Source organism: Pseudorasbora parva, chromosome 15 (genome assembly GCF_024679245.1).
Source record: "Pseudorasbora parva isolate DD20220531a chromosome 15, ASM2467924v1, whole genome shotgun sequence".
Classification (NCBI taxonomy): domain Eukaryota; kingdom Metazoa; phylum Chordata; class Actinopteri; order Cypriniformes; family Gobionidae; genus Pseudorasbora; species Pseudorasbora parva.
The window spans coordinates 35,143,312-35,157,566 of NC_090186.1; the positions used below are offsets into that span (position 1 = coordinate 35,143,312).

The following is a 14,255-nucleotide window of genomic DNA, read 5'->3' on the forward strand; positions in this document are numbered from 1 at the left end:
TGAAGGGCCAAAAATCTAACTTGATTGAAGTCTGCCGACCGAAAGTAAAAGTTGCATTATATCAAACTTGTATATTATTTTTTAAAGTGGTTAGCCTTGGTTCCCCTGATTTATGATTTCATAATTTTAAAAAAAATTAAGCAATCTGCTTAACTAATCCAGTTTTATAACACCATTAAACTTTATTGCAGGTTTAATGTTTAGTTACTTTTTAAATGCCAACTCGCATTTTAGAAAAAAAAGGGGAAAAAAAGGAAAAAATAAATAATAATCTAGTGTTTGATTATGTTGGAAAATGATATCATAGTTCAGTCATAACTTCAGTTCAGTATTAATATTACTGTGATATGTTGCACCCTGTCAGGGTTTATTTAGTTGCTGATCACACATTATCTCGTATACTGTATACATAACACATAATAAACAAAAGACATGTTACAGTATTGAGCTGCACAGTTCTGGGTCATTTGAGAATCACCTTTTTTTTTGTTCAAAACATAAATCACACTTCCACAATTCTGAACAGATAAATAAACAAAACAACATGTAATTTACTATAGTTTCTGACAAAATGTAATGGTGGCAGAGTATTTAATGAATTTGAATATATATATTTTAAATAATAATAATAATAATAATAATAATAATTCAATCTGTTTGAATGAATGATTCAATGATTCACTCATAAAGACATCACTTGTTTCATTACTGGATGATTCTGAGTTTTTGAACGAATCTCGAGTGAATGATTCAATAACGTTTTTACATTTTGTCGCCTCCTTACTAGGTGATTCGCTCTATTTTGATTGCTATGTAGACATCAGTGTTACTATAAACTTTTATCCCAGTACTTCTGTGATTATTTGAATGATTGTAAGTCTCTGTAATAACTATTTACACAAATAATAATTAAATGATGTAATGCACTTTCATTATCAGATTTTTTTCAACCTAAAGCAGTCCTCCTTCAGACATACTTCTTATTGTAGGTTTTGCTTTCACTCTCATTCTCAGTCAGATAGGGCACTCAATGGGTGTGTTAAACAGCCCATAAGGGTTGCGCAGATCACTCTGAATCTTGACTCATGGATGAAAATAAAGCTACTGTAAATTCAGAGAAACGAAAACCGTTATGTTAATATGTCATCATTTTGAAGTGCCCACAGTAATTGTTACCATGGCATATTAAAGTGTTTGTTCACCCAAAAATTCTGTCATTAATTACTTACCCTCATGTCGTTCGACAACTTTAAGATTTGTTCATCTTTGTAACACAAATGAAGATATTTTTGTTTAAATCCGATGGCTCAGAAAAGCTTCCTTTGGCACCAATGTCATTTCCTCTCTCAAGACCCATAACAGGCACTAAAGACGTTGTTAGCAAGTCCATCTCCCCACAGTGGCTCTACAATCATCTGATGAAGCGACAAGAATAGCTTTTGTGCAAGAAAATAAATAAATAGCAACTTTTATTCTTGTCTTCCGTCTGGGCCTCTGACGTGAACCCACAAAGCACCACGAGAATACGTAGAGCTGGCGGAAGTGAGGAACTTTGTTTATAAGCAGAATAAGACACGCTGTATCCAAGCTGTTGAATTCTAGATAGATGTACTTTAGGTCTCAGCGTAGTGCTCAAAATTGTGCTAAAGTGTGCATTTCCTTGATGTCTAAATGCCTACGTCACTTTCTCGCACATGCGTCGTGGTGCTTCATGAGTTCACGTCAGAGGCCCAGACGGAAGACAAGAATAAAGTTGAATAAAGTCGCAATTTAGGTTTTTTTTGCACACAAAAGCTATTATCTTATGTCCCTATGTCTCTTCATAAAATGATTGTAGAATCACTGTAGTGAGATAGACTTGTTAGCAATGTCTTCAGTACCTTTTTATGGGTCTTGAGAGAGGAAAAGTCATTGGTGTCAATGAAGGCCTTTCTGAGCCATCGGATGTCAACAAAAATATCTTCATTTGTGTCCTGAAGATGAATGGAGGTCTTATGGGTGATGAATGACATGGGTATGTAATTAATGACAGAATTTTCATTTTTGGGTAAACTAATCCTTTAACTGATGAAATAAACAGTAGGCTAGTTCTGAATAAACTGCACAATGGCATCTACTTCAATGGCAGTAAAGATTTTTTTTTTTAAATATATATATATTTTTTTTAACCCTAAGATTTTCCCCTCATGACATGGCGGTAGCCAAATCAAAGTAGCCTACATTGCGGGCCCTAGTTTATTTAGACTGTATAACTGAATGTATATAACTTTAAGACTTATTAGGACCCTTCTAGATGTTTGCTAAGGGCCCCATTGGTCCCCGGCCCCCTGGTGAAGAACCACTTCTCTAAAATAAAATAAAAAAAATCATCCAAAGAAGACATTTTCACAGAACTTGCTCTGTGTCTTCTGTTACTGAAACTCTCTGATATTTGGGGAAGAGGTAAAAGACTCAAATCCAGGAATAAAGACAGACCTTTGTGACCGGAAAGTTAATAGAAGTGTTAGTGTCATTGCCATTGGATTTATACAGGTTCTAATATACATAAGAACTATTTTTGATGCCTCATGTATAAAATATTAACTTTTTATATAGTTGCAAACAGTATCATGAGGCTATGCAACATTGTAATTGCTGCATTTAAAACTTGTTTAAATTTCCAAATCAAAACTAAAGCAATACTTTTTTCTGAAGCCATTCTAAACAATTCCATGATGTCCGCTAGCATCATACTAATTAAACTAACTAACTTTGGTTTTAATGTTTTAAAATGAAAGTCAATAGATCCATGTGGAACTCTAGGACTTTTCAGAAGAGAAGAGAAAACTGGAAGAGAAATATAGAAGTATGTACCCTGCACTGGTTAGGAAGGTAAGTCCATCGGGTTTGAGGAAGCGATACATTATGAAAAAAACTGACCACCATCTTACCGCAACCACCCCCAGATATGGTTTCAACATACTACTCTTTTAGTCCTTTTCTGATATTGTGACCTAATTTTAATAGAAATTGTATCACTATTACAGGATTTCAATCTGCATCTGCGTCACAGAGTATATAAACGGAGTGATTTATTTATTAAAATAAAATTCTTCTTCTAATACTTACAATACACACCCACAGCAAAACATAACCACACAAGACAGAACAGTAAAACTGACATTTTAATTAAGCTGTCGTGGCTATTTTTAATAGTGCAGCTATAACAAACCTGCAGTAACAGAGTTTTGAAACTAACCTTTGGTATTTTGGTCAGACAGGTTCTCATTAAGCGGAAGTCCATTCTCGCATGTCGTTCATTCACAGCCCAATAATTGGTATAGATGGTTTAGTTTGTGGCTTTTGACTCTATCACAGTAAATACCAAAAGTGGATTTATTCACTTGAGGCACAACCCTGGGAAAAGTAACATATGACTACAGAAATTCTGTATTCTGAACAAAACCTGTCAAAATGCAAAAGAGAAAGTTTAAGCATGAATTAATCATTCAAGTGCATGTTAACGGAAAACTGCATACTGAGCTCACGGGTTAATACTTTAGAATAAAAAGCATATGCATGCATGAATCACTTGCAAACAAGATGCTTAATTTATCCTAAAATGGACATTCAGACATCATGTGCATCCGATGTGAATGTCTTTATCTAGACATAAACTCAGGTGGCACTGTGCCCGTGGACCTTGTTGTGGAGGTCATACCACAGTTCAGGACAAGGCACAAAGGCTCATGGGCTTTGAGGGCATCTGTTAAGCGTTGCTGTTCCTCTACCAAAAGCTGGACTTCCTTCCTCAGCAGGCTGTTCTCCTGTTCCAGACACTCATATGCCTGGTTACACAAAATATCATTATGTCAAGAACCCACATTAACCACATGCCCATCACTGTGCATTTGGTGTATTTTCCAATGTCTGCCCACAATTGTCAACATGTCTGTATGGGGCAAATAAACTTGATGGCTGCAGTTTACGGAAAAGAACAAATGATGAAATCAGCATATTTTACATTCTATAAACAGAATATGTAATATGCAGGTTGCAAACCTCGTGCAACTCGTCAGCTCTCTGGGTTTGTCGTTTGCGGCTTCTCTGTGCGGCAACTCGGTTCTTTTCTCTCCTTTTCAGCCTTTTTTCATCATCATCAGAGCTCTGAATAATAATCATATGTTGTAGGAGTTATGCTGTGTTGTTACTTGAACATTTTACATTACTTTGCAGGATAATCGTATTAGTAAACCACAACATAATTTTGAGTAGCAGTAGCACAGATGACTTAGTAGCCAGTTTTTAAATTATGCAGACTACATTTTCACGGATGGTTTCATTCATAACATTGTTTATATGTTTGTAATTATTTAAAGAAAGGAAACAAGCATAAACAAATAACATACCTCACTCTTTCGAAACAACCGTAAAGACGGAGCATCACTGCGCGTAAAGTTACTTGTCGAATTGAAAAGTGACATGACAGGTGCAGGAGAGCACAAGAGCAATGAAGACTTAAGTCCACTGGATATAAAATTAAAGCAAATTAATTAGCGCAAAGGTAGACATTTTCAAACTGTCAGTCAACGTGCTACAGTGACATTAGAAATTTCTTGCAAATGCCATCGGCGGATGTTCTTTGAAGTCACGTGGTGCTCTCAAGAACGCCAGTAACTTCTCTCGGTGTGTTATTTTCGCGTTTGGGTCATTCCACGAAATTACCATTTTGACCGGTGCTTTTTAAAACTTTTTTTTAAAAACAAAATGAAGCATTGCTTGGTAATTGGTTGACCTAAATAGGTATTATCTAATTGTGTACTTATATTATATTTAAAAGCTGATTGGATGACTCTAATCCATACATACCTTTCTATCAGTTATCGGACATTATCAAGATTACTTTTTCTGACAGTTTAACTCTGAGTCCTTGTCATATTGTATTACCATTTTCTAAACTATAGCAAATAAAATGTGTTAAAATGCTGAAGGTTTCTTAATACATTTTGGATTTACTGTACATGCCTTCCTCCACCCTTTTGGAGAAAATGAGACAAGGTGTAAAAAAGGGTTTCAATCAATGTTTACTTGGCCTGTTTGTTTCATTAAAAAAAGTGCCAGTTAAAAAACCAATACTGGTAAACCAAGAACACCTTGTGGTATGGACCTGGACCACACCAGCACAATAGTTCTCTAAAAATGTAATATATAAGATTTAATGGAAAAAGAAAGTGGTTAAACACTTATTTTCTGTACGCACAAAGTCTTTCTGACCAGAATATTTATTTACATTAAATGGTTAAGAATCAGCATACAAAACACATATTTAGTAACAGGTGCAAATACACTCATATACGGCCCTTCTCCATTTCCAAACAAATGTACAAAAATATACACATTAAATTGCATTTGCATCAGTCTTTTGGATGATTTTTGGTGCAGGGACATAGTCTGCACTGTATTCTGAATCAGAAGCAGCTCTTTTGATGCTGGAAGGAAGCCTGTGGTGAAGGTCTGGACAGGTATCTCCTACTGAGCTACCGAACACTTCTCTGTAGACTTCCACTGTCTCCGCTGAAGACTGCATGTCAAGAACTTGACGCAAGCCTTCAGCTGCCCGTTTCAGACTTTTCAGAGACTGAACAGAATGAAGAAAATGGTGCATGTTAATAAAAATGTATTTTTGGCTATAGTTATTAAAGATACTTTCAGCTCATTAGTATACTTAAAGACTGTTGAGCTTAAACGGACAAGCACATACTAACATGCAATTCAGAAGCACTGTATAAAGGTAAATAGCATTGATTTGTACCTTCATAACCGTACTGGCTTGTTTGAACATTGTAGGTACTGTAGCTGATACATCTCTGATGATAGTGTCTGTATAAACAATGTTTAAAATGCATTTATTAATATTGCATAAAGCACTCTTTGAAGCACAATGTAACTTTTCTAAAAAAAACAAAAACAAATGGATGGATGGAGCACACACCTTGAGCTGTATCCGGCTTTATGTCTTGTGGCTTCACTGCCTGTTCATACAAACCCTAAAATAATGGAGAAACAGTAATAACATATAAGTTACATTCACACAGTCTTTTTGAAAATCAAGCTGAGATGTTGTCAGAAAAAACATCAAAGTGTATTGCACTCAGTGTCTTATACGAGTTACAGCAAACACAGTAGTTCATTTTTGAATATATTAGGACATCTAGTGGCCAGAGGCAGAACATCTACATTTTTAACAAAATGAGTATGATGGGTGTTCCCAAATAGTTCCAAATTAATATTTTTTTTTAATAAAAACATTATCCCATTAAGACTAATATTTTTTTGTTGTTATTATTTCATTAATTGTTCAATTGATTGTGTTTTCCTAAGTCAAATGTGTGTGTGTGTGTATATATATATATATATATATATATATATATATATATATATATATATATATATATATATATATATATATATATGATACACACACAGACTTATAATAATCATTCGTAATTCATAATTATTCGTGTAATGGAGTTGTCTCACCAAAAGTTTCCTCTCTGCTCTTAATGATCGTACAACTTGGTTGCGTATTTGTTTAGGGTAAGAGTTGCGTTTGCAGGCAGTCTCTACAATCTTCTCATCCAGAATGTCATTTACTGTGCTCTCATAATCTATATATTTAAACAAGAAAAACAATGGTTCATAATGTCATTGCCTTTAGTTTGCAAAATAAGTTCTCTGCTGTAATAAGTTCTCTGAGACTGTGACAGTAACTTACCGTCACAATGTTCCTCTGACGCATCGTCCCATGACAAGCCACCGATAACTATATTTTCTTGTACTGTGAACTCAAAATTCTAAAAGAGACAAATATGGTGGATGGAAGAAAAAACAAAGATCATGGCGATGTACTGAAAAACACATTTGACTAAATGAGTTGAGCCTAAACAGCTACCCTTATTAAAATTAACAATGGTTTTATTATAGTAAAAGTGTAGGAACCATGTTGTTGTTTTTTGGCAGATTGATTACCATTTGTATAACCATTTTTACTACCATAGTTAGACTATGGTTAGCGTAGAAAATAAGGTTAATTAACTTAGTGGTCATCAAGGTTTATATACAATATCCAAGGTTTTTATTTGTAGGGAAACAAACAATGGTTTATTTTCGTAACTAAGTGTAGAATTAACCACAGTCGATGTAATAAGCAACTTAACTCCTCTAATTGATTACCACAAAATACCACAGGAAAAAACATGGTGTTAATGTATTAAAACTATGGTAAACTTGATAAGGCCAAGCATAATTCGACTGGCATAACGTTATCTTTTATGACACCAACGTTAGACTTACCACAACCATTTCTTGCAACAGCTTGACCTTATCTTCCTGAGAAATATGGCATTGGCCATCGATTAACTTTTTAAATAAGTCTTTATACTTTTCAAGCTGATCACGAACTATTTTTTTCGACTTGACATTTACTCTGAAATCCGCCACACTCGCACGATCGTCCTCCATGACTGGCGCCTATTTTTTTCAATATAAACACAAAAACGGAAGCAGGATGTGTTACTACAAAAACAAACCCTGAGAAACACTTCAGTGGAAGAAGCGTTCCGCACCCTCCACGCAATCATGAAGACGGACCTACTGTCTATGAGACGGACAGATGGGAAAATGCTTTATTTGAGAACATGAAAAACCAAACGAGTGGTTTTAAAACAAGGTTATTTTTTGATGAGAAAATGAAACATCCTCAAAATATTTTATATTGGCTACACTAAAGTCATCATGGCTAGAGAGTTCATTGACTGTCACTGTCACCTATCAGCAAACGAGTTTACACAGGTAAGAAGAAACATGCAATCATCAAATTTAATTGCGAAAGACTTATCTTAAAGTAATAACCACCAGGTTTTTATGATCTTATCTGTCATCTCTTTTTAAATGTGTGTTAACGTTACAGCCCTACTAAAAAAACTCACTTAAACCAGCCTGTTTGCTGGTCTAAGCTGATTTACGTTTGTTTCAACTGGTAGTTCAGAACTAATCGAATTATTTTGCCATGGAACAGTATAGTTGTAGTTAATAAGGTCACTTTTTGTACCAAATGAAATTACAATAATCAAAGACAAATGTTTTCATATAGTGTCTTATGTAAACTGTTGTATAGGTATAAATATCAACTAGATGCAGACAAAGGGTTTGTTGCCACACCAAGCAAAATTCAAGTGCAAAATGATAGTTACAGAAATTTTCATGTTTTTCACTAGGACATAGACGATGTACTACTGAGGGCTAAAGAGGTGAGCTTTTGTCAAGCCTTAGAAAATAAACCATTAAAAGCTTAAAAAAACAACCCTCAAATGTTGCAATAATGACCTCTTCTGTTTAAGGCTGGAGTGAAAGCTCTTGTGGCAGTTACAGAGGGAGCCAGTGAGTTTGAGAAAGTTATTCAGTTGTCAAAAAGGTAAGTTGAGTTGAACATCTCATGATGTATCTCGTGAGAGATCTCACAACATCTCATGTATCAACAAAAGCTTTGGATGAGAACATTATCTCTGAGGAGTTTCTTGAATCTGAAAAGCCCCATGTTGCCTTTAGAATGACAAAGTTCCAGTTGCACACGCAAACCACGTATGCTTACATAGCACCGGACACATGCAGCTTTACTAATATTTAATGTTTTTTATTTAGCTATCCTGGTTTTGTGTTCCCTTGTTTTGGCATTCATCCCCTTCAAGAGTCAGGAAAAGACTTGCACAGTGTCAAGGTTCAGGTAAATATTGCAAAATAACAAAGATAGATAGTCTTTCTGTGCTTCATATGCTATATTATGATATTTTGGTGCAAAAACTTTAGTTTTGTTTTGACAGGACTTGGAGCCATTCCTTCCTTTGTTCCAGAAGCACAGAGATAATATTGTTGCGGTTGGAGAGGTAAAGTATGATGTCTTGGAAAAATATTTTAGACTATTGGGATTTTTTAAAATATTATTTGAATGGTTTGACCCAGCACTTACCAAACCAAACAGGTTCTATACCATTTTAATGGACACTATAGTCTTGTAACATAGAAGTAGATAAATTGTTTTTAAGCAATGTGAAATTTATCCAAAGAAGAGAGGAAAAAAGTAAAGGAGGCTCTGGAAACCTCCAAAGGGGCCTCAATAAGCCAAAACAACAAAATATACACAAGCTATAAAAACAAAAGAAATTGACATTTCTTATTTTAATTCATGCCCTCAACAACCTTTTTCTGAGTTTTAGACCTGAAAAAAAGTGAATTACTAAAATCTTGTAGCAACATGTTTTTTGTTGTTTTTTTACTGAAAAATATTTTTTATAGTTTTGAAAAGCTCAACATATTTTATCAGGTAGAAAATTGGGAGTGACGGCATTTTGTTCTCGCAGCCATGGTTTGGGTGTTTTCGCAGCTTGTTCTCGACACATCGCCTGAGCAGAACTTGTTTCTTGTGGGTGTCCGAGAATTATTGTGTGATTGGTCATAAATTTAAAGTGGGCGTGGTTAATGCGGAGAAACACCGATGATCGGCACCTGCTTTTCTCGTGATGTATGAAATGAACTGCCAAGGACGAACTTTGTTCTTGCCACCTCAAAAAAATGAACACATTTCTTTGTTCTTGCAGAGTATGTTCCAAGCTTTAGTCGATTGAATCTTGAGTCTCACTAGTTCTTGCATGATCTATGCTTACCAGTATTTTTTCTCTCTCCACAGATTGGTCTTGACTTTACCCCTTGGTTTGCAAATACTAATCAAGAGCGTGATGAACAGATAAAAGTCTTTAAAAAACAACTTGAAATATCTAAAGAACTGGATTTGCCTGTGTGAGTGGCAACATTACATTTTACTAGAGAGTAACAGGAAACCATACAAGCCGGCTTTTTTGACATAACTTTGCATTCAGGGCTCCAGACTGCGACAAAATGGTTGCATTCTGTGACCTTTTTTCTTGCTTGTGCGAGTAAATGTTGTTAGAGGTTGCACTGTTGCCCTACTGATAAGAGCTAATTTTTGGTTGCATATGAAAAACAGCAAACGAAATTAAACGAAAGCACTTCTCGCCGCAGTATTAATAACATCGCTGCACGATCTGGTGAGAAGCATTCAAATTTGGCACAGAATTATCTGTTATAAACCAATGATATCAAATTAAACAGTGCTGACGTGGAAACCATAAAAACACTGTGCCATGAACTAAGTTATAGAATGTTTCAGTCCACAAATCCCCAACATTCACCTTGGATTTAATGTAGAAATGCTAACTGTAACCATAGTATTGTGGCAGAAATAGACAGTCAAATGTCATTATTAATTTTAAGGTTTGTGAGAGTGAAATTCAAGCACTTTTTATCAAGGACTTTAAAGTGCTTCACACTTTTTTTTCAGCGATTCAAACTTGAAATATTATTTTAATGTGATGATAAAGTATAAACAAATATTTTAAAATGTTCCTATAAGACTGTTATCATTGTTCGTAAAACAAGTAAAGTTCACTCAAGTTCACACAAGTAAAATAAAACACTCAAGTTCAGTGTTTTACTGTCAAATGTGCATTTCTAAGAAATGAACATGTAATCTATTATTAGTTACTTCACTTATTTATGCAAAATAATAGTAATTTCATGATTCAATTCCCAAAAAAATCACGCTACCAGATTAAGTACTGGTGCCATCTGTAGGACTCTCAAATGTTAGTCTGGAGCCCAGGCATAGCAAGATACTGTATGTACAGTATATATCTCTTTAATGTTCTTAACTTGTCTTGAAGGAATGTACATTCCCGCTCAGCAGCCAAGGTTACCATAGCCATAATGAAAGAACTAGGTAAAAGCTACCAGCCAGCAAATCATTGTGTCTCTTTGACCTTTCTGAATTTCTTGCGTAATTCTGATTTTATGTCTTCAGGGATTAGACAAGCATTGTTGCATAATTTTGCCGGGAAGCCATCGGTTGCCATGGAAGGGGTTCAGGCTGGATTCTTCTTCTCCTTTCCGCCTGCTGTCAGCAAAAACGAGCAGGTTGGATAAGGATTATCTTTTAATTACCATGCTGCTATAAAGTCATAAATATGTATGACAAGTATGCAATAAAGACATGAAACGTATATTAAAGAATCTCGGATGACCCTGTTCCACGTCACATATTAAATATTAGTACATCCCATACACAGAATATGTTTTAACAATAATTCATAAATCTTTAGGTACAAAGGTGTACTTTTTAAAAGGGTATCACCGCTTTGACATTTTGTACCTTTTTTTCTTCTGAGAGTGTATATGGACCTTTGTGACAGAAAGAGAGTTTTGTTTTCTTTAATATATTCTTACTGTACTTTAAATGCAGAGAGTGAAATTAATCAGACAGATTCCACTGGAACACATTTGCCTTGAGACCGACTCTCCAGCCTTGGGGCTTGATAAGCATGTAAGTCCTATAGTAACCTGTTATAATAATCAGATTTTCTTCATGACTGAGATGTTTTGAATCTCACTGCCTGTGTATTTCCTTTTACTGCTCTAGGTAAGAAATGAACCTGGAAACATATCGATCATCTGTGAATACATTGCAAAAGTTAAGGGAATATCTTCAGGTGTAGTTATGGAAGTCACAACACAAAACGCCCTTCGATTGTTTTCAAAGTTAAAAACCTAGAGTTAATATTATCATATTTCATTTTTTAAATAATGAGCTCACTCAAAACAATATTTTCTTTCAAAAGAAAGGTATTCTTACAGGTTTTAACAAGCATATGACAGGCAAATTACAAAAGTATATTTTTGACTTTATAACATAATTGTTATTTTATATAGCCTATATATATGCAAAATAAATAAATAAACTACAAGATTGGCCAGATTGGTTCATTATATTTGTGTATTGCTGTCTGGAGAAAAACATTTGCTCTGCACAAAGGTTGATTGCAGTTCCTCACACCAGGTGAGCGTTATCTGGAAGGATAAAAGTAAGGATTTTAAGTAAAATATCAAAATAAAGCAAGCGAAATGTTACCATAATGCTGTTTGAAGTACAGCTGGTTTAAAACGAAGTTGAGGCTCATCTTACAGCTGTCTTCGAAATGTCTTCGCTCGGGATGTGTCGTAGTGTTGTCGCCGCTGCTCCTCCAAGACGACCGCTGCTCGGGATGCCCAGTCTGCAGCGCGCTGATGTCGCAGCTGTTCCTGAGGTGACAACGGAAGTGTTTTCTTTCAGGTAAATTCCAAAACCTGCTGGATTTCTCTATAATACACCACGTCTCTCTCTGCATATTCAACTCGTACAGTTGGTTTTGCTTTGATTTTGACATGTTATAAATTATACGTAGGCTATTTGTTACGTCGAAATAGCTTAAGGCCACCAGTCCTGTCGTTAATGTTTAGAAAGAAGTAACCATGGTAACCACGCATGGAGCATACGTAGGCTAATGTCTGACCAAGTTATAACTTTAATTTAGGACGTGTTTTTTTCCTTTGTGTTGCAGATGATTATATTTGGACGCAGGTAATTTTCTATTAATAGGATTAATTATCTATCTATTTTAACATTTAACTGATAGCCTATAGTAGGCTATAAAAGAAATGTGTATAAAATGCATCAAAAGTTTTTCTTGTTTTTCTTGCCTCAGCACTTGATGTAAAATAAAATATAAATTGCACTTAAGAACGCATACTTGTACAGCAAAATGTAAAACAAACGTCAAAATCAATAGGCTTAAAGGGTGCGCCCCAAAAAAGAAAACTTGATGTTTATCTGCTTATCCCAAAGGCATGCAAGATGGTGTGTTTGTTTCTTCAGTTGAACACATGAAGATTTTTAACTACAACTGTTGTTAGTATTTAATGCATGGCAATGGGGTGTATTTCTATGAGAGCCACCATAAAAAAGACAACCTAAAGACCTGTCCATGTCGATCTTCCAAGTCCTTGTTGGAAGACAAATGAAAATATTTTAAATATTCTCATAATTTTTTGTTAATCTATAATCTCTAGATAATCAACATTTTCAAGCTTCAAAAGTACAAAGTGATTGTAGTAGTAATCCATACCATTATTTATATAATCAAAATCCTAAATATCATATAAAATGATCTATTTAGACTTGCAATGGGTGGACAAAATTTGAGAATTTTAAAAATATCTTAATTTGTGTTCCAAAGATTAACACAACTTTTATGGTTTTGGAATGACATGAGGGTGTGTAAATTATGATTTTTATTTTTTGGGTGAACTAACTCTTTAAAGAGCAGCCTTCCAAGTTCATCAAAGGTCCTCCAGCTTATTTCTGATGTAAATGTCATGTCTGTTTTATTACTTCTACAAAGAAGTAGCCTAGTAGTTTAATTTGAATTACCAATGCACATATTGGGTAATTTTGAAAAGTGCTTTGAACGTAGGGAAAATATGATAGGCAAGCCTACAACACTGGACAAATTGCGTTATCTGATCATTGAAAATCCTAGGCCTAGACTACTTAATTTGTTTCCAAGTGTACAAATATGTTGTTTAACTTAAAGGCTAATTTTTTGCATTGTGCTTCTATTTTCTGTTTTAGATGCTCTCACACAGCAGATGGGGACAGCCGCCGTCACCCAATTTACTTTTGCCCAGGCTGTGCAAAAGTGGCTGCGCTATACGCCAGACCAGCGAGGAGAGACTGGACAGCAAACCATTTAGACGTCAGAGGACCATGAACTGTAAATAGGCTATTAAGAGGAAAAATAATGAAATAAGAGGCCAGTAAAAATTATTTTTTTTACCTGAAATAGTGTGGTCTGGTCAGTGTTTTAGGCTAGGGATAGGCATACAAGCTTTCAAATGTTCCATTACTTTTTACATCCTGGACGTGGATTAAGCAGGATATTCATTATAGGCAATTTAATTTATGAAATTACATTTTTGTATGCCTAACATTCATTTTCTATGGCTTAATAATTATTGAAATACCATTATAATTCTGTTGATCTATGGACAGGATTTCAATTGTTTCAAAAACACAGTGCAAAATTATGTTGACAAAAGAATGTTGATTTAACAGTTTCAATGACTGTTTGCTATCCGGGCACAGGATTTTATATGGTTTCGTATGTCTATCTGTTTTTTACTCTCACATTTAATACACCTCATTGACATTATACAAGCACTGGTTGGAGTTAAAATCTCCATTTGTGTTCTTCTGAAGAAACAAACACACCTACATCTTGGATACCATAGGGTTAAGCAGATAAACATCAAACTTTCATTTTTAGGTGAAT

The 14,255-nt window shown here is 34.9% G+C and overlaps 4 protein-coding genes across 4 annotated transcripts; 1 reads left to right on the plus strand and 3 right to left on the minus strand.

Moving 5' to 3' along the window:
* Window positions 1-1,968: 1,968 nt before the first annotated feature.
* Window positions 1,969-4,685, minus strand: batf3 (basic leucine zipper transcription factor, ATF-like 3). Its single transcript, XM_067418657.1, has 3 exons — window positions 4,389-4,685; window positions 4,042-4,146; window positions 1,969-3,827 (listed from the first exon to the last, which is right to left on the minus strand). The coding sequence occupies exons 1-3, from the start codon at window positions 4,461-4,463 to the stop codon at window positions 3,642-3,644; spliced, it is 366 nt and encodes a 121-aa protein (XP_067274758.1). The 5' UTR covers window positions 4,464-4,685; the 3' UTR covers window positions 1,969-3,641.
* Window positions 4,686-5,243: 558 nt separating this feature from the next.
* On the minus strand, window positions 5,244-7,508 carry nsl1 (NSL1 component of MIS12 kinetochore complex). Its single transcript, XM_067417895.1, has 6 exons — window positions 7,333-7,508; window positions 6,755-6,833; window positions 6,520-6,647; window positions 5,972-6,026; window positions 5,792-5,859; window positions 5,244-5,617 (listed from the first exon to the last, which is right to left on the minus strand). The coding sequence occupies exons 1-6, from the start codon at window positions 7,498-7,500 to the stop codon at window positions 5,378-5,380; spliced, it is 738 nt and encodes a 245-aa protein (XP_067273996.1). The 5' UTR covers window positions 7,501-7,508; the 3' UTR covers window positions 5,244-5,377.
* A 179-nt stretch (window positions 7,509-7,687) lies between these two features.
* Window positions 7,688-11,863, plus strand: tatdn3 (TatD DNase domain containing 3). Its single transcript, XM_067417893.1, has 10 exons — window positions 7,688-7,830; window positions 8,256-8,288; window positions 8,379-8,452; window positions 8,680-8,761; window positions 8,859-8,921; window positions 9,722-9,831; window positions 10,776-10,831; window positions 10,913-11,025; window positions 11,351-11,431; window positions 11,528-11,863. The coding sequence occupies exons 1-10, from the start codon at window positions 7,774-7,776 to the stop codon at window positions 11,657-11,659; spliced, it is 801 nt and encodes a 266-aa protein (XP_067273994.1). The 5' UTR covers window positions 7,688-7,773; the 3' UTR covers window positions 11,660-11,863.
* LOC137041511 (spermatogenesis-associated protein 45-like) lies at window positions 11,817-12,443 on the minus strand. The gene is made up of 2 exons (XM_067417896.1): window positions 12,071-12,443; window positions 11,817-11,955 (listed from the first exon to the last, which is right to left on the minus strand). The coding sequence occupies exons 1-2, from the start codon at window positions 12,309-12,311 to the stop codon at window positions 11,936-11,938; spliced, it is 261 nt and encodes an 86-aa protein (XP_067273997.1). The 5' UTR covers window positions 12,312-12,443; the 3' UTR covers window positions 11,817-11,935.
* Window positions 12,444-14,255: the final 1,812 nt, after the last annotated feature.